This window comes from Coregonus lavaretus, assembly GCF_964263955.1.
Source record: "Coregonus lavaretus genome assembly, contig: HAP1_SCAFFOLD_545, whole genome shotgun sequence".
NCBI classification, from domain to species: domain Eukaryota; kingdom Metazoa; phylum Chordata; class Actinopteri; order Salmoniformes; family Salmonidae; genus Coregonus; species Coregonus lavaretus.
This window is the reverse complement of record NW_028160696.1, coordinates 50,689-71,568: the sequence shown is the minus strand read 5'-3', so window position 1 is coordinate 71,568 and position 20,880 is coordinate 50,689. Positions and strand designations below refer to the sequence as shown.

General features: G+C 41.1%; 1 protein-coding gene across 7 annotated transcripts in view; it reads right to left on the bottom strand.

Moving 5' to 3' along the window:
- Positions 1–105: 105 nt before the first annotated feature.
- The window catches only part of LOC311121534 (neuronal cell adhesion molecule-like), a 61,259-nt gene continuing 40,484 nt past the window's right edge, over positions 106–20,880 (bottom strand). For 2 of the 7 annotated variants that reach the window (XM_084196012.1, XM_084196014.1), the window contains 13 exons: positions 19,943–20,090; positions 19,544–19,668; positions 17,252–17,353; positions 15,476–15,673; positions 15,000–15,070; positions 14,603–14,828; positions 10,326–10,441; positions 9,709–9,913; positions 9,102–9,224; positions 8,614–8,790; positions 4,607–4,741; positions 4,436–4,514; positions 106–1,453 (listed from right to left, as the gene is read on the bottom strand). In XM_084196012.1, the coding sequence (XP_084052138.1) occupies positions 1,219–1,453; positions 4,436–4,514; positions 4,607–4,741; positions 8,614–8,790; positions 9,102–9,224; positions 9,709–9,913; positions 10,326–10,441; positions 14,603–14,828; positions 15,000–15,070; positions 15,476–15,673; positions 17,252–17,353; positions 19,544–19,668; positions 19,943–20,090 (1,940 nt within the window). In that variant the 3' untranslated portion in view covers positions 106–1,218. Of the gene's footprint in view, positions 1,454–3,800; positions 4,258–4,435; positions 4,515–4,606; positions 4,742–5,761; positions 6,212–6,603; positions 6,670–8,613; positions 8,791–9,101; positions 9,225–9,708; positions 9,914–10,325; positions 10,442–14,602; positions 14,829–14,999; positions 15,071–15,475; positions 15,674–17,251; positions 17,354–19,543; positions 19,669–19,942; positions 20,091–20,880 lie in introns of those variants that run through there. The other 5 variants (XM_084196013.1, XM_084196018.1, XM_084196015.1 and 2 more) reach the window with 4 other exon arrangements.

Below are 20,880 nucleotides of genomic sequence, written 5' to 3'. Positions count from 1 at the left end.
AGCTATATGAACGATGGGTCTGTTCCAATCTCCATGATGGATAGTAGTGCCACTGCAACAAGACCATGTGTCTGGTGGAAAGGAAGACAACTAAACAACAACAACTAAACAACAACAAGAATTGAAAAACAAAAGGAAGACAAACTGCAACGTCTGTGTGAGTGTGGGATCGTTGGAGAGCGGCTAGGACTGTCAGAGTTATTATGAATTGATTATCAAGAGTTACAAACTATAAATGTGTTATACCTGACCATCCAGTCCATATATCTGCTATTACAGTATACATACAAACACCTCCTGTCTTGCAAAAAAGACATATCACAATAGCATTTACACCGAGTCACACTTTTCACAGCAATGTCCACAAAGACATTGATGATGCCATTGTTTTCCCGTATCATAATACCACTAGAACTCTTTTGAAGATAGAAAGGTAAGGTGATAAAAGGCATAAGCAGTAGTTTAAGGTGAGCACCGCGTCATCGCCGACAGTCAGTCAACGTGAATCTCTGCTTCCACGCCAGACACTAGTAATGATTCCATGTGTGATGGTTTAGAATATCATTAATTCCATGCAGTATATTAATCAGAAGCAGATGAATGTATATAATGGCATGTTGAGAAAATATATATTCTAACGTGTATAATTGTTTTCAAAAAGACAATGATCTATATATGTCATCATATATACGTTTGCAAAAGATAAAACGGCACTAACACACACATGCCCTCTCCAGCTCTTTGTGGACCAGTCTGGGTGATGAGAACCAACCCAGTCTGCTCCTGGAATACATTCCTCCGCTTCCTGCTTGTCCTCCATCTCTCCATCTATCTCTCTCTCTGTTTCTGGGCTCCTACATCCCTCCTTCTACTTTTTCAAATGGTTCTAAGGTTCTTCTTCTTCTTTTCATGTCTCTTCTGTTTGGTTGTTTGTTGGTCTCAACATGTGATAGTGAGGGTGGTGAGAGTAGTCACAGTGTGATGGGGGGTGGGGAGTTGGCAGGACGGGCAGGCTGTGGAGAGATGACAGGGTGTGACAGAAGTAGCCATGGTGACGGGTGGCCACGGTGACAGGTCTCCACGGTGATGAGTCTCCATGGTGACACGTCCTTATGGTGACTGGTCTCCATGGTGACAGGTCAGGTCACCATTGCGAAGGTTTCCATGGCAGCCGGTCGTCATGGCATCGCCGTCAGCTATCGGTCACTATCTATCTAACTAGACAAAGGAGTTCATAGCGTTGACCGGCGAGGGGGCCTCGGAGCTCTCGTTGCCCTCGTGTGTATCTTTCTCCTTCTTGCCGCTGTACTGGCCGATGAAGGATCCGTCCTCGTTGAACTGGCCGTCCCCTCCCTCGCCGTAGTCCACCAGGCTGTCATCACTGTCGTCTCTCTTCACCGTGCCGTTGGACGGCGTCCGGCTGCCCTTCAGAGGCTTGTGGTCCTCCGTGTCACTAAGGGTTAGGAGGGAGGGGGAGAGCAGAGAGATGTGAGTAAAGAGGTAGAGAGATGGTTTACTTTAGGTCAGATAGTTGTGGCTAAGTTTGGTCCTGGAGAGATACAGGGGCTGCAGGGTTTTGTTCCAGCCTGGCATTGATGCACCTGATTCACCTGACCAAGGTCTTGTTTAGGATGTGTTCAAGCTGGGCTGGAGCAAAAGCCTGGAACACCTAGTTCTGCAGGACTGGACTTGGTGACGAATACTTTGACATGATTCCATTTCAATCTATAAGGCGTGCTTCTCAGCATAATGCACATACTAGGCAGACATCAGACCATGTGCTCTCCATTGCATCTACATGCATTAAAGACTCAGAGGGATTCAAATAACAGATCTGTCCAAAATGCATAGGGGTCTTGGGGTCGAGGGGCTGAGTCGTACAAAAACCCTTTTATTGAAATGACAAACTGAACTGATTCTGGTGGATCAATCTACCAGTAGAAGTGCAGCACACTATATCCTGTACAACATTAACACTACGGTGAGAATACATCCTGTACAACATTAACACTACGGTGAGAATACATCCTGTACAACATTAACACTACGGTGAGAATACACAGCTATATAAGACTTAGTAATGGCTGTCCTTAGTATGTCCTCACCACTCGTACATTTATACCGTCTATAAATAACAACACTGAGTGGACAAAACATTAAGGATACCTACTCTTTCCATGACATAGCACCCGATTTAAGTTTATATAAGGTGGAGTTGAACACGTTGTTTATCTTGTCGTGACATAGACTGACCAGGTGAATCCAGGTGAAAGCTATGATCCCTTATTGATGTCACTTGTTAAATCCACTTCAATCAGTGTAGATGAAGGGGAGGATACAGGTTAAAGAAGGATTTTTAAGCCTTGAGACATGGATTCATTCAGAGGGTGAATGGGCAAGACAAAATATTTAAGTGCCTTTGAACAGGGTATGGTAGTAGGTGCCAGGGGCACCGGTTTGTGTCAAGAACTGCAACACTGCTGGGTTTTTCACGCTCAACAATTTCCTGTGTGTATCAAGACTGGTCCACCACCCAAAGGACATCTAGCCAACTTGGCACAACTGTGGGAAGCATTGGAGTCAACATGGGCCAGCATCCCTGTGGAACGCTTTCGACACCTTGTAGAGTCCATGCCCTGACGAATTGAGGCTGTTCTGAGGGCAAAAGGGGGTGCAACTCAATATTAGGAAGGTGTTCTTTATGTTTTGTACACTCAGTGTATATACTTATATTAGATCGACATTACAAAGGCACAACTCATAAATACAACCGAATGTTGACATTTTTCTACCCAAAAGGAAACATTGAAAGCAACTGAAAATGAAGCCAAACAGGAAACACAGTCAAATAGTAGCTTCTGATTTTAGTGACTGTTAGTGTTCAATAAATATAACTGGTTTACAATCAGGTGCTGGACAACAAACAAGTGAGTAAAACTGACATAATATTATCTGTGCTCGGTTTGACAAGGCCCTACCCCTCTCCTTTAGTATCAGTTCAGACACACACACAGACCGGTATCAGAGGTTGTGTGATGCATGCCAGGCTTGCTGTATGCTAATAGCATAACGCTAACCCTCTTACCTTTCCAGGGACCTACACCCCAAAGACAGAGAACAATGGAGGAACACATGAAGAGTGGTGGATGAGAAAATACATTCCGCTATGTGCTTTATTACAGTAGAAGCCTGCTATCAAACAGTCAACCCATGTATTACAGTAGCAGCCTGCTATCAAACAGTCAACCCATGTATTACAGTAGCAGACTGCTATCAAACAGTCAACCCATGTATTACAGTAGCAGCCTGCTATCAAACAGTCAACCCATGTATTACAGTAGAAGCCTGCTATAAAACAGTCAACCCATGTATTACAGTAGAAGCCTGCTATCAAACAGTCAACCCATGTATTACAGTAGCAGCCAGCTATCAAACAGTCAACCCATGTATTACAGTAGAAGCCAGCTATCAAACAGTCAACCCATGTATTACAGTAGAAGCCAGCTATCAAACAGTCAACCCATGTGTTACAGTAGCAGCCAGCTATCAAACAGTCAACCCATGTGTTACAGTAGCAGCCAGCTATCAAACAGTCAACCCATGTATTACAGTAGAAGCCTCTATCAGTCAACACATGTTCGACGCACCGCAATTATTATTCAACTAAAAACACATACTTTTTTCTTATGAGTCAACAAAATCACAAAAAATGATTTGGCACACAAAGTATGATGATGATATCACAAGATAGTGGTGTGCAGATTGAGACAATAAAGCTTGATACCACTACTCAACAATGATAGCATGACAGATGTTTTTAATTTTACATTAAAATACATACGGTATTTGCACACACACACCAATGTATAAAAGTTGCTTAGATTGATTATAAAATCATATTTGTAAGTAAGTACAGCATTTACAGTGTTAATTAAACACAGAGAGGTGTAGATTCTGTGTTGTTAATTAAACACAGAGAGGTGTCGATTCTGTCTTGTTAATTAAACACAGAGATGTGTAGATTCTGTCTTGTTAATTAAACACAAAGAGGTGTAGATTCTGTCTTGTTAATTAAACACAGAGAGGTGTAGATTCTGTGTTGTTAATTAAACACAGAGATGTGTAGATTCTGTCTTGTTAATTAAACACAAAGAGGTGTAGATTCTGTCTTGTTAATTAAACACAGAGAGGTGTAGATTCTGTCTTGCCTCGAGGGAGTCAGGAAGGGAGAGTTTCCTTGTTCCTTGGTAAAATGTTCTATACATCCAAACATGTCAATCAGAACAACATGTCAATCAGAACAACATGTCAATCAGAACAACATGTCAATCAGAACAACATGTCCATCAGAACAACATGTCAATCAGAACAACATGGAACAAGTACAGTAGTCTTCAACAGGAATGTGTGTGTTGTGTTATAGAGTGTCTCTCACCTGTACTCTCCAAACGTCCCATCATCCTCCTTCATAGGCTGGATCTCTGGGTCTTGGTGAGCGTCCTCTTTTTCTTTCACTGTGGATACGATTAATATCATTGTTGCTGAATGTCTAGGGTGTGTGTGTGTGTGTGTGTGTGTGTGTGTGTGTGTGTGTGTGTGTGTGTACCTGGGTATTTCCCTCCCTTGTTCCTCTTGATGAAGCAGACGATGAGGAGGACGAGGATGAGGAGTGCGATGGCACACATCAGCCCTATGAACCAGCCCTGAGTGGCTAGGTCTACCTGGTTGCTTTTCATTGCTTCTGACAGACACACACACACACACACGCACGCACACACACACACACACACACACACACACACACACACACACACACACACACACACACACACACACACACACACACACACACACACACACACACACACACACACACACACACACACACACACACACACACACACACACACACACACACACACACACACACACACACACACACACACACACAGGAAGAAGAGAAAGGGCAAAGTGGTCAGAGTGCTAGAAGGTGCTAGTAGGTGCTAGAAGGTGAATATTTGAAGGGGGGAGTGGCGCAGGCAAGGACCTGTATAAATAACGGTTAAATTAAATTAAGAAGCAGGAGGGAATTTCCCAAAAATTGTTTAAGGATGAAAAGATCTGATAAAAAAAAGTAATTAATGTTTTCAAAAATGAAGACATGCAATGACAATGACCCTCTACTGCACATACAGTCAACTTTCACTGAACACTAACTGAAAAGAGACAGGATACCTTAAAATGAATTAGGGACATCATGCTTCAAACCTTGCTCTTCCCATGCTTTTACACTAGCTACACCCCAGATTATTACTGGTCAAACTGATGGAGGTCTTATCATGGGAGGAGGGCATGGAAGGGTGACGCAGGCAACTACAAGGAACAATCATCTACTGTACATCAGGGTTGGGGTCAATTCCATTTCAATTCAGTCAATTCCAATTCATTGAAAAGCAATGAGGAACATTAGAAATAGAATTGTAACTGGAACAGTTAACTTCCTGAATTGACTAATATTGAAATGGAATTGTCTCCAACCCTGCAGTGCACTGAGGCAGAGCGCTCTGAACATGCTGCCTCACCTGGCAGCGTTATCACTAGCTCCTCTGTACTGTGTATGGTAGCCTCAGAATGGTCTTTAACTACCACCCGAACCCTATAGGACGTCCCCGGCTTTAAGCCCTTTATCAGATAGGTCTGAGACCCGCTACTGCCGTTTACAAACTCTTTTGTCCAGTCTTCTGGAGGGAATGGAGGGGTTGGGAAGAAAGTGAAAATCGAGAGAAGGAAAGTATGTATTGGAAAAGGCAAGTATTTGGGTGATAATATGATGTATGTACTGAAAAACGTTTTATTACTTCAAACTTTTGAGTTGAGCATGCCACTTCCTCATTCTATGAGGTATGTTAACAGTGGGTTTGCATACACATTTTTATAGGCACTGATGATCCAAGTTTAGGAATAAATGAACAATGATACTTTAACGTTTGACAGGCAGTTTATATGCTTAACTGTATGTTTATGAGCATGCAATTTGCTTTGTGATGTGATGAGACGATATTGTATAGAAGTAGGAATAGCTTACTGTTTTCTACAATATACTCCACATACACATTCTTATCTGGTCCAAAGTATTCCCAACTTATCACTGCTCCCTCCTCTCCCACCACAGATGAGTTTACATTGGTGAACGCCGGGCCTATCGGACCCACTGACCACACAGGGAAGAACATACATACAGGACAGGTGTTGAGCTACACAAGTTGGAATCATAGCCAGTAATATACAGTCTCAGAGACAGGATGTCACAGAAGGTCATGGAGGAGTTAACTTAGACTCAAATACAAACTGTAGACTTTGTAACCTAATAATGTTTTGTTTTCCAGAAAATGAGTCACACCTTTCACTAAATGTCTACAGATATTCTGCTTTTTCTTACTTTTCTGCATTTTCCACCATATTTCCCTGATAACTAATCATTTCTCATATGCAAGCTAGACACAGGACACACAACTGCCCTAAACGATAAGTTAAAATGTTCCTCTTTTGGGCTAGAGATGTAATGGAGAGAGAAGTAAGGGACACAGGGAATGGCTGTAGTACCCTTGTGAAACGGGGGGCGCAGAGACTGAGTGATGGGAGAGATTGGATGATGGGGTTCTGTGTGGCCTGAAACAACAACACCACAGAGAAGAGTAAGACACCACAAACACCACCACCACCACAGACACCACAAACACCACAGACACCACAAACACCACCACCACAGACACCACAGACACCACAAACACCACAGACACCACCACCACCACTACAGACACCACAGACACCACAAACACCACCACCACCATCACAAACACCACAAACACCACAGACACCACCACCACCACAGACACCACAAACACCACCACCACCACAGACACCACAAACAATACAGACACCACAAACACCACAGACACCACAAACACCACAAACACCACAGACACCACAAACACCACAAACACCACAGACACCACAGACACCACTACCACCACAAACACCACAAACACAACAGACACCACAGACAAACAAATAGTACCACAATACTATAGAGTAGTTATAGTAGTTATAGTAGTTAGAGATAGAGCAGTTAACAGCATGCAGACTGTCCAGTGGTACAGCATCATGCAGGACGGCTCAATAAAGCAAATGACACAGTGGTGGAATTCATTCATGAGCAAGAGCAAGGGAAGAGGGGAAAGACTGAGAGAATTAAAGAGATGAGTAGCCTAGAATATTGCTATTCATCCATTTAGGTCTTTTAACGTGACCCTTCTTTTTCGAATTGGACACATGGCTTGGTGCTTGCGGATGCAATGAACGCAGTTATAGGATGATTTCTTCAGCTTACCACTTAGAGTGAGGAAATGCTTTGGGGGCATGCATTCTAAGGAGTGTTCTAGAACGGCTATTGGAATGTAGCCTTAGAATTAACATCTACTCCCACAGTAGCTAACACAGAGCATTATGGGTACTGTAGTGCACCATGCTACAGTTCGCTGATGATGGAGGAAGGCACATGCAGACAGATCTACAGTAGCTATCTATCAGGGTCTAGTTTCTCTATCTGGTAGAACATGCAGACAGATCTACAGTAGCTATCTATCAGAGTCTAGTTTCTCTATCTGGCAGAACATGCAGACAGATCTACAGTAGCTATCTATCAGGGCCTAGTTTCTCTATCTGGCAGAACATGCAGACAGATCTACAGTAGCTATCTATCAGGGCCTAGTTTCTCTATCTGGCAGAACATGCAGACAGATCTACAGTAGCTATCTATCACGGCCTAGTTTCTCTATCTGGCAGAACATGCAGACAGATCTACAGTAGCTATCTATCAGGGCCTAGTTTCTCTATCTGGCAGAACATGCAGACAGATATACAGTAGCTATCTATCAGGGCCTAGTTTCTCTATCTGGCAGAACATGCAGGTGCTTCCACTGAGAGACTTATTTTACCTTTGACCACATCTACTATGGGTTGCTGTATAAAGGCTTCAGAGAGAAGAGGAGGAAGAGGGGAATAAAGAGAGAGAGAAGAGATGAGAGCACAAACCCAGGCAGAGGTGATGTAAGTAGACGAGCAAGGAAAGGTACAACTAGATCACACTGGGGTCCCATTTTAAAAGACAAAGTCTTATTTCACCAAGTTGAAGCCAAACAGAATGATTCACTACAGGTCGAACAACACGGGTGACAGTTTTACCACACTTGAACACGTCAAAGAGTTCATGCAACCTGCAAAGTGTCCGCTGAGAAAACAATGACTCCCATATGGGACGCCGTAGGAAACGTTGGACGCTGCGCTGTAGGAAAAGTTACAGTCCGTAAACTGCCGCCCACCACTTGTTTTGGTAAACAGCTGAGAGAAATCTGAGAGAAACCACTCTCAAATTCCTAGACAGCTGCTTTAAACTTCAACACACCCATAATACTTTGTACAATTTGCTTTCACAGTACCTAAAGCTCCATAGAGATACATTAGATTCCCTGACCAAGATGGCCGTCCTGTAATCACCTTGCCGGGATGCCAAAGGCCATTCTAGTGTTGGATTTCATTCTACGTAAAACTCACCTTCATCCATGATAGTGACAGCCTCCTCTGTGATGGTTGGGCCGGAGCCCTTGATGGTCTTAGCGTTGAAGTAAAACTTGTAGCGGGTGCTGTACTTGAGGTTGGCCAGGGTTATGGTGGTCTCATTGGCTGGGAACGTCATCTCCTCCATGGGACCAAGCTCATTGGAGTTGTTGACTGAGAGAGAGAGAGGAGGAGGAGGGGGAGAGAGAGAGAGAGAGAGAGAGAGAGAGAGAGAGAGAGAGAGAGAGAGAGAGAGAGAGAGAGAGAGAGAGAGAGAGAGAGAGAGAGAGAGAGAGAGAGAGAGAGAGAGAGAGAGAGAGAGAGAGAGAGAGAGAGAGAGAGAGAGAGAGAGAGAGAGAGAGAGAGAGAGAGAGAGATCCATAAAGATAAAGATATTGAAACGCTTCTTTTGATTTTAACCCAATCACACTGAGGCACACACACATACACACCCATAGGGGTAGAAGCCAGGGTCAGCCACTTACCTGTCTGGTATTTCAGTGTGTATCCGGTGAGACGGCCATTGTTGTCCTGTGGAGGACCCCACTCCAGCGTCAAAGAGTCCATGTTGGGGTTCTTTATACGCAGGAAGGAAGGAGGACCGGGGACTAAACACACACAGACAAACACAGGAATACAATGACATAATGTATGGATGCAATTATAAAACATGACTTATTAACTAAAGAAAAACATCATTCATAAGCACAAAACCATATAGTAACGTACAGACAAAACCATTCTAACCTGATATGGAATGTGAACAAGTACTGACCTTTTATCAGCCTTGTTTCAAGCCCATAGTGAGCCCCTTCCTACAGTATAGCACAATGCATGACTAAATGTACACAGTAGTGGTGGCTGGTAGCACTTTAAATGGGGAAGACGGGCTCATGGTAATGGCTGGAGCGGAGTAAATGGAATGGTCTCAAACACATCAAACGCCTGGTTTTCATGTGTTTGATACCATTCCATTTACTCCATTCCATTCATTATTATGATCCATCCTCCCCTCACCAGCCTCCTTTGGTATACGGATTACACACAGAGAATCTATCCAATAACAGTAGGAGTCTGAATGATGACCCTTACTTCCCTCTGGGGTCTCAAAGTTCTGGTTGGGGCTGGGGGGCCCCTCTCCCTTGCCGTTGACCACCCTGATGTTGAGTGTGTAGAGGCTGTATGGTTGGAGGCCTGGTAGTCTGCCCTCACTCCTGTTCCCACTGAAGGCCAACACCTGCTGCTCCCCCTGCTGTCCCTCTGCCTGGTGAAGGCTACGTTCACGCCAGTAGGTCACCTGCAGGACCACACACACACACACACACACACACACACACACACACACACACACACACACACACACACACACACACACACACACACACACACACACACACACATCACACATCACACATCACACATCACACATCACACATCACACATCACACATCACACATCACAAACATCACACAAACATTCTGGTCACTTTCACAAAATTACCAGGTTTTTCCTGGTTCGATGATTGTCAGATTTCCTGCTCATCCCCTCCTGATTGCAGGAAAACATGGGCATTTTGGCAAACACACCAGAATTTTGCCATCTTAACTTTGCCACTAACTGCTACGTATGTATTTCAACTATCAATATACTGTAGTGCTAATAAACATTTCTCCACATTGTGAGGGATCCCTGGTTTCTGTGTACACTACCTTGTAGCCCTGTAGTCGTCCTCTGACCATGGGGGTGAGGACAGGCTCCCAGTGAACCTCTGCTAGCGTCCCGTTCTGAACCAGCACCTGGACACTCTCTGGGGCTGACATGGGCACTGAGTGACAGACAAAGAGTTCAACAGACTATACTCCATACTGGCATCAATTGTTTCATGACAACGTCATTCTAATTTGCATTCTAACTAGAAATGAATGGGAGCAGGAAGTTATTGGAACTTATGGTGACAGTTTCAGTTGGGCTCTGATAATTTTTATTTTTTATTTTATTTCACCTTTATTTAACCAGGTAAACCAGTTGAGAACAAGTTCTCATTTACAACTGCGACCTGGCCAAGATAAAGCAAAGCAGTGCGATAAAAACAACAACACAGAGTTACATATGGGGTAAAACAAAACAAAGTCAAAAATACAACAGAAATACATATAATATACAGTGTGCAAATTTAGCAAGTTATGGAGGTAAGGCAATAAAATAGGCTATAGTGCAAAATAATTACAATTAGTATTAACACTGGAATGATAGATGTGCAAGAGATGATGTGCAAATAGAGATACTGGGGTACAAATGAGCAAAATAAATAACAATATAGGGATGAGGTAGTTGGGCGGGCTAATTTCAGATGGGCTGTGTACAGGTGCAGTGATCGGTAAGATGCTCTGACAGCTGATGCTTAAAGTTTTTTTTTTTTTTTTTTTTTTTTTTTTTTTTTTTTAGGGGGGATGGATCAGCTTAATATTGCAGATAGATTGTATCTTCTATCAATGTAATTGTCTGCATCACTTCCAATCCCCCATGTTTTTTTTATTTTAATTTTTTATATTCCCCTTTATTACTTTTCAACCCCACCATCCTTTCCCTACTTGGAGTAAATTAGTGAACAACAACGCCCAGGCCTCTACTTCCGGTCTATACTTACTATCTACACCTTATGGACAGAGTTAATTTTACAATAATTCTATATCTATATATATATATATATATATATATTTATTTATTGTTTTGCTCCTGAACTTCTTCTACTCTCAACCTCTCCGATCATTTTCATGATGTCCATCCGGTTTGCTTCTAAATGCCATATCTTTCTAACTGTGCTCTTTCCCAAAAGCTCCCAACATACAACCTATATACTTATTATGGACACAGTATGCTTACATTATTAGCTATCTTTGTTATTATTTGTTGTTATTTGTTATTAGTCCCATCCTTCAACTCTATTCAATACCTCCCATCTATCTCTTAATACCATCCATATAGGATTTCTATTTGCCATATATATTTCAACCGTACTGTGATGTTTTACAAAAGTTCTGAACCTTTCTATTCTCATTGCTTCTACAGATTGTGAATTAAAAATAAACATTTTTGCTAAAAGTATTATTATATTATTGATTGATTGACTATGACTTTTCAGATCACCCAGTAATGCTATCTGTAAGGTTAGTTCCAGGTAAATATTGCAATCCTTTAGCCATTCCTGGACCTGTGTCCAAAAACAAGCTACAAATGGACAGAACCAAAACAAATGATCTAATGATTCTATCTCTTCACAGCAAAATCTGCAGAGCTGGGAAGATTGTATCCCCCATATAAATAACATTCTATTGGTAGCAAGAATTTTATATAATAATTTAAATTGAAAGATTCTAATTTTTGAATCCGGTGTCGTTTTGCGTGTCAGTTCATAAACACTATGCCATGGGATCGGTACGTCAAAGATCTCTTCCCAACTATTTTGCAATCTATATGGGACGGCTGTCAATCCTTTGGTCCTTAAGTGAAACTGATATACTTTTTTATTTATCACAGTTTTCCTTAACCAATTATGTTCTTTAATGCAAGGCCGACAGACAAGTTCCTTACTTTCTCCCCCTTCAACTTTCCTCTTCCACTTTTGCGGTAAGGCTGCAATTATTTGGTTGTAATTCTGGGTAGAGCAGACATTTCCATATGTTTTTGTTAGCTGCATGTGCGACATAACTCCACCAGTCCTACCGATGATATCATTTACGAAGATTATACCTTTTTTAAACATTCTGTCAAAAAATAAAGGTTTTTTGTCAATTAGTATATTTGAATTTAACCACAATATTTGTTGCATTATTTGTTCTGTCGTTTCTGGAGGATTAAATTGAAATTGCAACCAACTTTCTATGGCTTGTTTTAGAAATAGTGACATTTGGGAGATTATTTCCTTTTCAAATAACTGAAAGTGAGAGGTTGTAATCTGAATAAAGGGAAAAAGGCCTTTCTTGAACAGTGGGTGAGACAATCTTACTAATTTGCTTGAGAACCAGTTCGGATTTAAGTATAACTTTTGGATGACTGAAGATTTTAGTGATAGGTCTAATGCTTTAATATTTAATAATTTCTGTCCTCCGAATTCATATTCATTATATAAATATGCTCTTTTAATTTTGTCTGGCTTGCCGTTCCAAATAAAATTGAATATTTTTTTCTCATATAATTTAAAAAACTGTTTGCTAGGCGTAGGCAAGACCATAAGCAAATAGGTAAACTGGGATAATACTAAAGAGTTAATCAGGGTGATTTTTCCACAAATTGACAGGTATTTTCCTTTCCATGGTAGTAAGATCTTATCTATTTTTGCTAACTTTCTATTAAAATTTATTGAAGTGAGATCATTTATTTCCTTTGGGATATGTATTCCGAGTATATCTACATCACCATCAGACCATTTTATTGGTAAACTACATGGTAATGTAAAAATTGTATTTTTTAGTGATCCAATACGTAATATACCGGTAGTACATTTGTCATAATTTGGTTTTAATCCAGAGAGGTTAGAAAATGTATCTAGATCCTCTATGAGGCTGTGGAGGGATTCTAGTTGTGGATCTAAAAGAAAACATGAATCATCTGCGTACAATGACACCTTTGTTTTTAAGCCCTGTATTTCTAATCCTCTGATATTATTATTGGATCTGATTTTAATAGCTAACATCTCGATGGCCACAATAAATAGATATGCCGATAGTGGACAACCTTGTTTCACTCCTCTTGACAGTTTAAAACTTTCTGAGAAATAGCCATTATTTACTATTTTACACCTAGGGTTACTATACATGATTTTGACCCATTTTATAAGAGATTCTCCAAAATTGAAATGCTCCAGGCATTTATATATAAATTCCAGTCGAACTTTATCAAATGCCTTTTCGAAGTCTGCTATGAATAGCAGGCCTGGTTTCCCATATTTTTCATAGTGTTCTATTGTTTCCAATACTTGCCTTATATTATCTCCAATGTATCTTCCATGTAAAAAACCTGTCTGATTAGAATGAATAATATCCGACAATACCTTTTTAATTCTATGCGCTATACATTTTGCTAGGATTTTTGCATCACAACACTGAAGTGTAAGTGGCCTCCAATTTTGTAAATGGACTGGATCTTTATATTTTCCACTTGTATCCTGTTTCAGTAATAATGAGATCAGACCTTCTTCTTGAGTGTCAGATAATCTACCATTTACATAGGAGTGATGCTTAAAGTTAGTGAGGGAGATAAGTGTCTCCAGCTTCAGAGATTTTTGCAATTTGTTCCAGTCATTTGCAGCAGAGAACTGGAAGGAATTGCGGCCAAAGGAGGTGTTGGCTTTGGGGATGACCAGTGAGATATACCCGCTGGAGCGCAGACTACGGGTGGGTGTTGCTATGGTGACCAATGAGCTAAGATAAGGCGGGGATTTGCCTAGCAGTGATTTATAGATGGCCTGGAGCCAGTGGGTTTGGCGACGAATATGTAGTGAGGACCAGCCAACAAGAGCGTACAGGTCACAGTGGTGGGTATTATATGGGGCTTTGGAGACAAAACGGATGGCACTGTGATAGACTACATCCAATTTGCTGAGTAGAGTGTTGGAGGCTATTTTGTAAATGACATCGCCGAAGTCAAGGATCGGTAGGATAGTCAGTTTTACGAGGGCATGTTTGGCAGCATGAGTGAAGGAGGCTTTGTTGCGAAATAGGAAACCGATTCTAGATTTAACTTTGGATTGGAGATTCTTAATGTGAGTCTGGAAGGAGAGTTTACAGTCTAACCAGACACCTAGATATTTGTAGTTGTCCACATACTCTAGGTAGTGATGCATGGCTCTGAAAAAGACCATTGCTCTCTCCATTCACAACCTCCTCATGTACAGTAGTAGTACTCACAGTCCTCTCTACACACAAACACACACACACACAGACACATACACAAACACACACACACACACACACAATACAATACTCACCGTCCTCTCCAGAGTATCCCACCACTGTCTCAGGCGCTGGTCCGTTTCCATAGTCGTTCACCGCCTGAACTTTGACCTCGTAGGGTACGAAAGTGGGCGTGCCTGACACCACATACTTGGAGGCGTTTGCCACGGTCTCAGAAGACCAGTCCTCCTCCACATCCTTCTGTCTCCAGTTCACCTTGTACTGTAGTCCTGGCCCGTTGGACTGGAGGCCTGTCAGCTCCTATGGGAGAGAGATTAGAGGGGAAGAGGGGAAGAGGGGTCTTGGAATCACTGGGATTATAGTGATATGGTGACACCATGAATAGGGTCAGGAATACTCAAACTGATCCACTGCAGGCTGCTGAATTAGGACTAATGATACTGATTATACTTTAGATGGAGCATATCTTACCTTCCATGAGATGACTAAGTTATTATGTTCAGTTCCAACACCTTGGACATCTGTTGGATTCTCAGCTGGAGCTAACAGAGTCACAAACAGATCACAGATCAGACCAAACCTCTTCTCTACAGTGTACATCACACCATCTTACTCTATAGCCATCCCTACCTCTCACCCTAACACTTCTGACCATCTTACTCTATAGCCATCCCTACCTCTCACTCTAACACTTCTGACCATCTTACTCTATAGCCATCCCTACCTCTCACCCTAACACTTCTGACCAACCTACTCTTCAACACTAGTCATCCCTACCTCTAACACTTCTACAGTTTTAGAACAGACCATTTGCATTTCTTTGACAATAAACTAAGATCCACAGTATAGTTTTACCTGCAGGGTTGGTCCTGTACTGCCTGGAGGGTTGGCTGGGCTGGCTGTGGCCCACATGGTTTAATAAACTAAGATCCACAGTATAGTTTTACCTGCAGGGTTGGTCCTGTACTGTCTGGAGGGCTGGCTGGGCTGGCTGTGGCCCACATGGTTCATGGCCAGCACCCTGAAGGAGTAGTAGACGTAGGGGGACAGGTCCAGGTGGGCCGTGGTCTTGGTGCCCTCCACCTCTGTCAGGTTGTGCCACACCCCAGCCTGGTGGAGCAGATCCTCATACTGGACCAGGAACTCTGGGAGGGGAGACAACATGGAGGAGGGGTTAGAACATGGAGGAGGGGTTAGAACACGAAGGAGGATCTTGGGTTGGTAGTGACCCTGTTGACCCTGTTGGTAGTGACCCTGTTGTGTTCATTATAATACAGTACTCTGTGTAGGGCTGTTGTGTTCATTATAATACAGTACTCTGTGTAGGGCTGTTGTGTTCATTATAATACAGTACTCTGTGTAGGGCTGTTGTGTTCATTATAATACAGTACTCTGTGTAGGGCTGCTGTGTTCATTATAATACAGTACTCTGTGTAGGGCTGTTGTGTTCATTATAATACAGTACTCTGTGTAGGGCTGTTGTGTTCATTATAATACAGTACTCTGTGTAGGGCTGCTGTGTTCATTATAATACAGTACTCTGTGTAGGGCTGTTGTGTTCATTATAATACAGTACTCTGTGTAGGGCTGCTGTGTTCATTATAATACAGTACTCTGTGTAGGGCTGTTGTGTTCATTATAATACAGTACTCTGTGTATGGCTGCTGTGTTCATTATAATACAGTACTCTGTGTAGGGCTGCTGTGTTCATTATAATACAGTACTCTGTGTAGGGCTGTTGTGTTCATTATAATACAGTACTCTGTGTAGGACTGTTGTGTTCATTATAATACAGCACTCTGTGTAGGGCTGCTGTGTTCATTATAATACAGTACTCTGTGTAGGACTGTTGTGTTCATTATAATACAGTACTCTGTGTAGGACTGTTGTGTTCATTATAATACAGTACTCTGTGTAGGGCTGTTGTGTTCATTATAATACAGTACTCTGTGTAGGACTGTTGTGTTCATTATAATACAGTACTCTGTGTAGGACTGTTGTGTTCATCATAATACAGTACTCTGTGTAGGGCTGTTGTGTTCATTATAATACAGTACTCTGTGTAGGACTGTTGTGTTCATTATAATACAGTACTCTGTGTAGGGCTGTTGTGTTCATTATAATACAGTACTCTGTGTAGGACTGTTGTGTTCATTATAATACAGTACTCTGTGTAGGACTGTTGTGTTCATCATAATACAGTACTCTGTGTGGGGCTGTTGTGTTCATTATAATACAGTACTCTGTGTAGGGCTGTTGTGTTCATTATAATACAGTACTCTGTGTGGGGCTGCTGTGTTCATTATAATACAGTACTCTGTGTAGGACTGTTGTGTTCATTATAATACAGTACTCTGTGTAGGGCTGTTGTGTTCATTATAATACAGTACTCTGTGTAGGGCTGCTGTGTTCATTATAATACAGTACTCTGTGTAGGGCTGCTGTGTTCATTATAATACAGTACTCTGTGTAGGGCTGTTGTGTTCATTATAATACAGTACTCTGTGTAGGGCTGTTGTGTTCATTATAATACAGTACTCTGTGTAGGGCTGTTGTGTTCATTATAATACAGTACTCTGTGTAGGGCTGTTGTGTTCATTATAATACAGTACTCTGTGTGGGGCTGTTGTGTTCATTATAATACAGTACTCTGTGTAGGGCTGTTGTGTTCATTATAATACAGTACTCTGTGTAGGGCTGTTGTGTTCATTATAATACAGTACTCTGTGTAGGGCTGTTGTGTTCGTCCCCAGGTATCCAGGTGAGCTGGACGCTCCTATCTCTCTGGTCAGTCAGCTCCAGGTCTGTAGGAGGGTCCGGTTCCTCTGGAGAGGAAAACATGGTGTCAGTACCACTCACTACAACAACAAGGTCACTTGATGCTTTGGGTGGTGGGAGTCAGCATGCCTTGTTTGATAAACTGATTAACTGAGCGCGAGTCTAAAATGAGCAGGATACAACTCCAACACAAAACAAAGTAGTCAGATGGACATAGGAACTAATAATAATAATAATCACACTACTGAATAAATCTAATGATACACCAGACACTTCAAACACACACAGACTGGTTCCCTCTGGTCACGGTCTGTCAATGTGCCACTGCAGGAGCATCACAACAGAGCCATAGCATGCTAACAAAACGGTCAGGACTGTTACAGTAAGGGTGAGGGTCAGCTCTCACACACTCAGGACTGTTACAGTAAGGGTGAGGGTCAGCTCTCACACACTCAGGACTGTTACAGTAAGGGTGAGGGTCAGCTCTCACACACTCAGGACTGTTACAGTAAGGGTGAGGGTCAGCTCTCACACACTCAGGACTGTTACAGTAAGGGTGAGGGTCAGCTCTCACACACTCAGGACTGTTACAGTAAGGGTGAGGGTCAGCTCTCACACACTCAGGACTGTTACAGTAAGGGTGAGGGTCAGCTCTCACACACTCAGGACTATTACAGTAAGGGTGAGGGTCAGCTCTCACACACTCAGGACTGTTACAGTAAGAGTGAGGGTCAGCTCTCACACACTCAGGACTGTTACAGTAAGGGTGAGGGTCAGCTCTCACACACTCAGGACCGAGGGAGAGGAGTGGATGAGGAATGATGACGATGGTGATGGTGATGGAATGCTAATACGGCCAATAGTGCCAGCGTTGTTTACCGTAGACAATAGCAGGAGTTGGAGTAGCCTCTGAGAGAGCGAGGGCAGGCGTAAGGTAGGAGTTAGAGGTTAGTGACACAACATTGGTCTGAGAGAGGGAGAATAAGACTACACAGCAACAGTAAGGTTATGAAATACTACTGTTACTATAGTCAATCATCAGTATTACAACACTAGTATTGGTTATGAAATACTACTGTTACTATAGTCAATCATCAGTATTACAACACTAGTATTGGTTATGAAATACTACTGTTACTATAGTCAATCATCAGTATTACAACACTAGTATTGGTTATGAAATACTACTGTTACTATAGTCAATCATCAGTATTACAACACTAGTATTGGTTATGAAATACTACTGTTACTATAGTCAATCATCAGTATTACAACACTAGTATTGGTTATGAAATACTACTGTTACTATAGTCAATCATCAGTATTACAACACTAGTATTGGTTATGAAATACTACTGTTACTATAGTCAATCATCAGTATTACAACACTAGTATTGGTTATGAAATACTACTGTTACTATAGTCAATCATCAGTATTACAACACTAGTATTGCTTATGAAATACTACTGTTACTATAGTCAATCATCAGTATTACAACACTAGTATTGGTTATGAAATACTACTGTTACTATAGTCAATCATCAGTATTACAACACTAGTATTGGTTATGAAATACTACTGTTACTATAGTCAATCATCAGTATTACAACACTAGTATTGGTTATGAAATACTACTGTTACTATAGTCAATCATCAGTATTACAACACTAGTATTGGTTATGAAATACTACTGTTACTATAGTCAATAATCAGTGTTACAAAACACTAGTATTGGTTATGAAATACTACTGTTACTATAGTCAATCATCAGTATTACAACACTAGTATTGGTTATGAAATACTACTGTTACTATAGTCAATAATCAGTGTTACAAAACACTAGTATTGGTTATGAAATACTACTGTTACTATAGTCAATCATCAGTATTACAACACTAGTATTGGTTATGAAATACTACTGTTACTATAGTCAATCATCAGTATTACAACACTAGTATTGGTTATGAAATACTACTGTTACTATAGTCAATCATCAGTATTACAACACTCTAGTATTACAACTGTGTGTGAGCGTTGGATCAGACTACAAAGTATGTAAATAAAGATGTTAGCAGACTATTCAGAACAAGCTTGTCTACCACAGAGACTAAACACATCCTTTGTCATAAGGGTAAGTAAAGGAGATAGAATATAGATAACAAGGAAATGATAGAATGTGTTTTATTTCCTAAGATAAGTTAGGTAAACATCATGTGAAGTATAATGGTAAACCCACCAACGACAGTGAGCATGGCGCTAGCTGAGTCCTGGTCCAGGGTGGTGTTCATGACACAGGTGTAGGTTCCCTCGTCCCCCTCTGTCACGTCTTTGATGGTCAGACTGTCAGTGTCCACCACGAACCTAACAAAACACCACCACACACAGTCAGACAATCCTGCTTACAGTAACATGCAACCATACATTTACTAAAATACTTTTGCTCCAGCCCTGCTATAACACACCTAATGCAGCTAATAAAGGGCCTGAGGAGCAGTTTGATTAGTAGAATGAGGTGTGTCAGAATCATGGAGGATCATGGAGGTATCTCTCCTGGAGGAGGGTTGACCACCACTGGCCTATAGCAGACCCATGTCTGTAAAGAGAACATGTGTATAGAGGAGATGGTCTCCAGTACCTCTCGTCGTCAGGCAGCTCTCCGTTGTCTTTGAGCCAGGTCATGGTGGGGATGAGGGTGGGGTCGTGTTTTACTTTACACTCAAACACTGCCTTCCTGTTCCTCTGGACCACCATGTACTCTGGCTGGGCCAGGATCCTCGTCGGCTCTGGAGGAAAATACACACATATGGTTACACTTCCTATGAATACCCTCTTCATAATGCATTATAACATCTATAACTACATTTATAATGCATTACAACATCTATAACTACATTAATAATGGATCATAACATATATAACTAAATTCATAATGGATTATAACATCTATAACTACATTCATGATGCATTATAACATCTATAACTACATTCATAATGGATTATAACATCTATAACTACATTCATAATGCATTATAACATATATAACTACATTCATAATGGATCATAACATATATAACTACATTCATAATGGATTATAACATTTATAACTACATTCATAATGGATTATAACATCTATAACTACATTCATAATGCATTATAACATCTATAACTACATTCATAATGGATCATAACATCTATAACTACATTCATAATGGATTATAACATCTATAACTACATTCATAATGCATTATAAGTGTCTATAAAGACATTCATAATGCATTATAAGTGTCTATAACTACAGGCATAATGCATTATAAGTGTCTATAACTACATTCATAATGCATTATAAGTGTATATAACTACATTCATAATGCATTATAAGTGTATATAACTACATTCGTAATGCATTATAAGTGTCTATAACTACATTCATAATGCATTATAAGTGCATTCATGACGCCTTATGAGCTATGTGCATAATAAACAATAATGCACAAAATAGCCATAGGTGATAATAGATGGTCATAAACATCTATAACTACATTCATAAAGCATTATAACATATATAACTACATT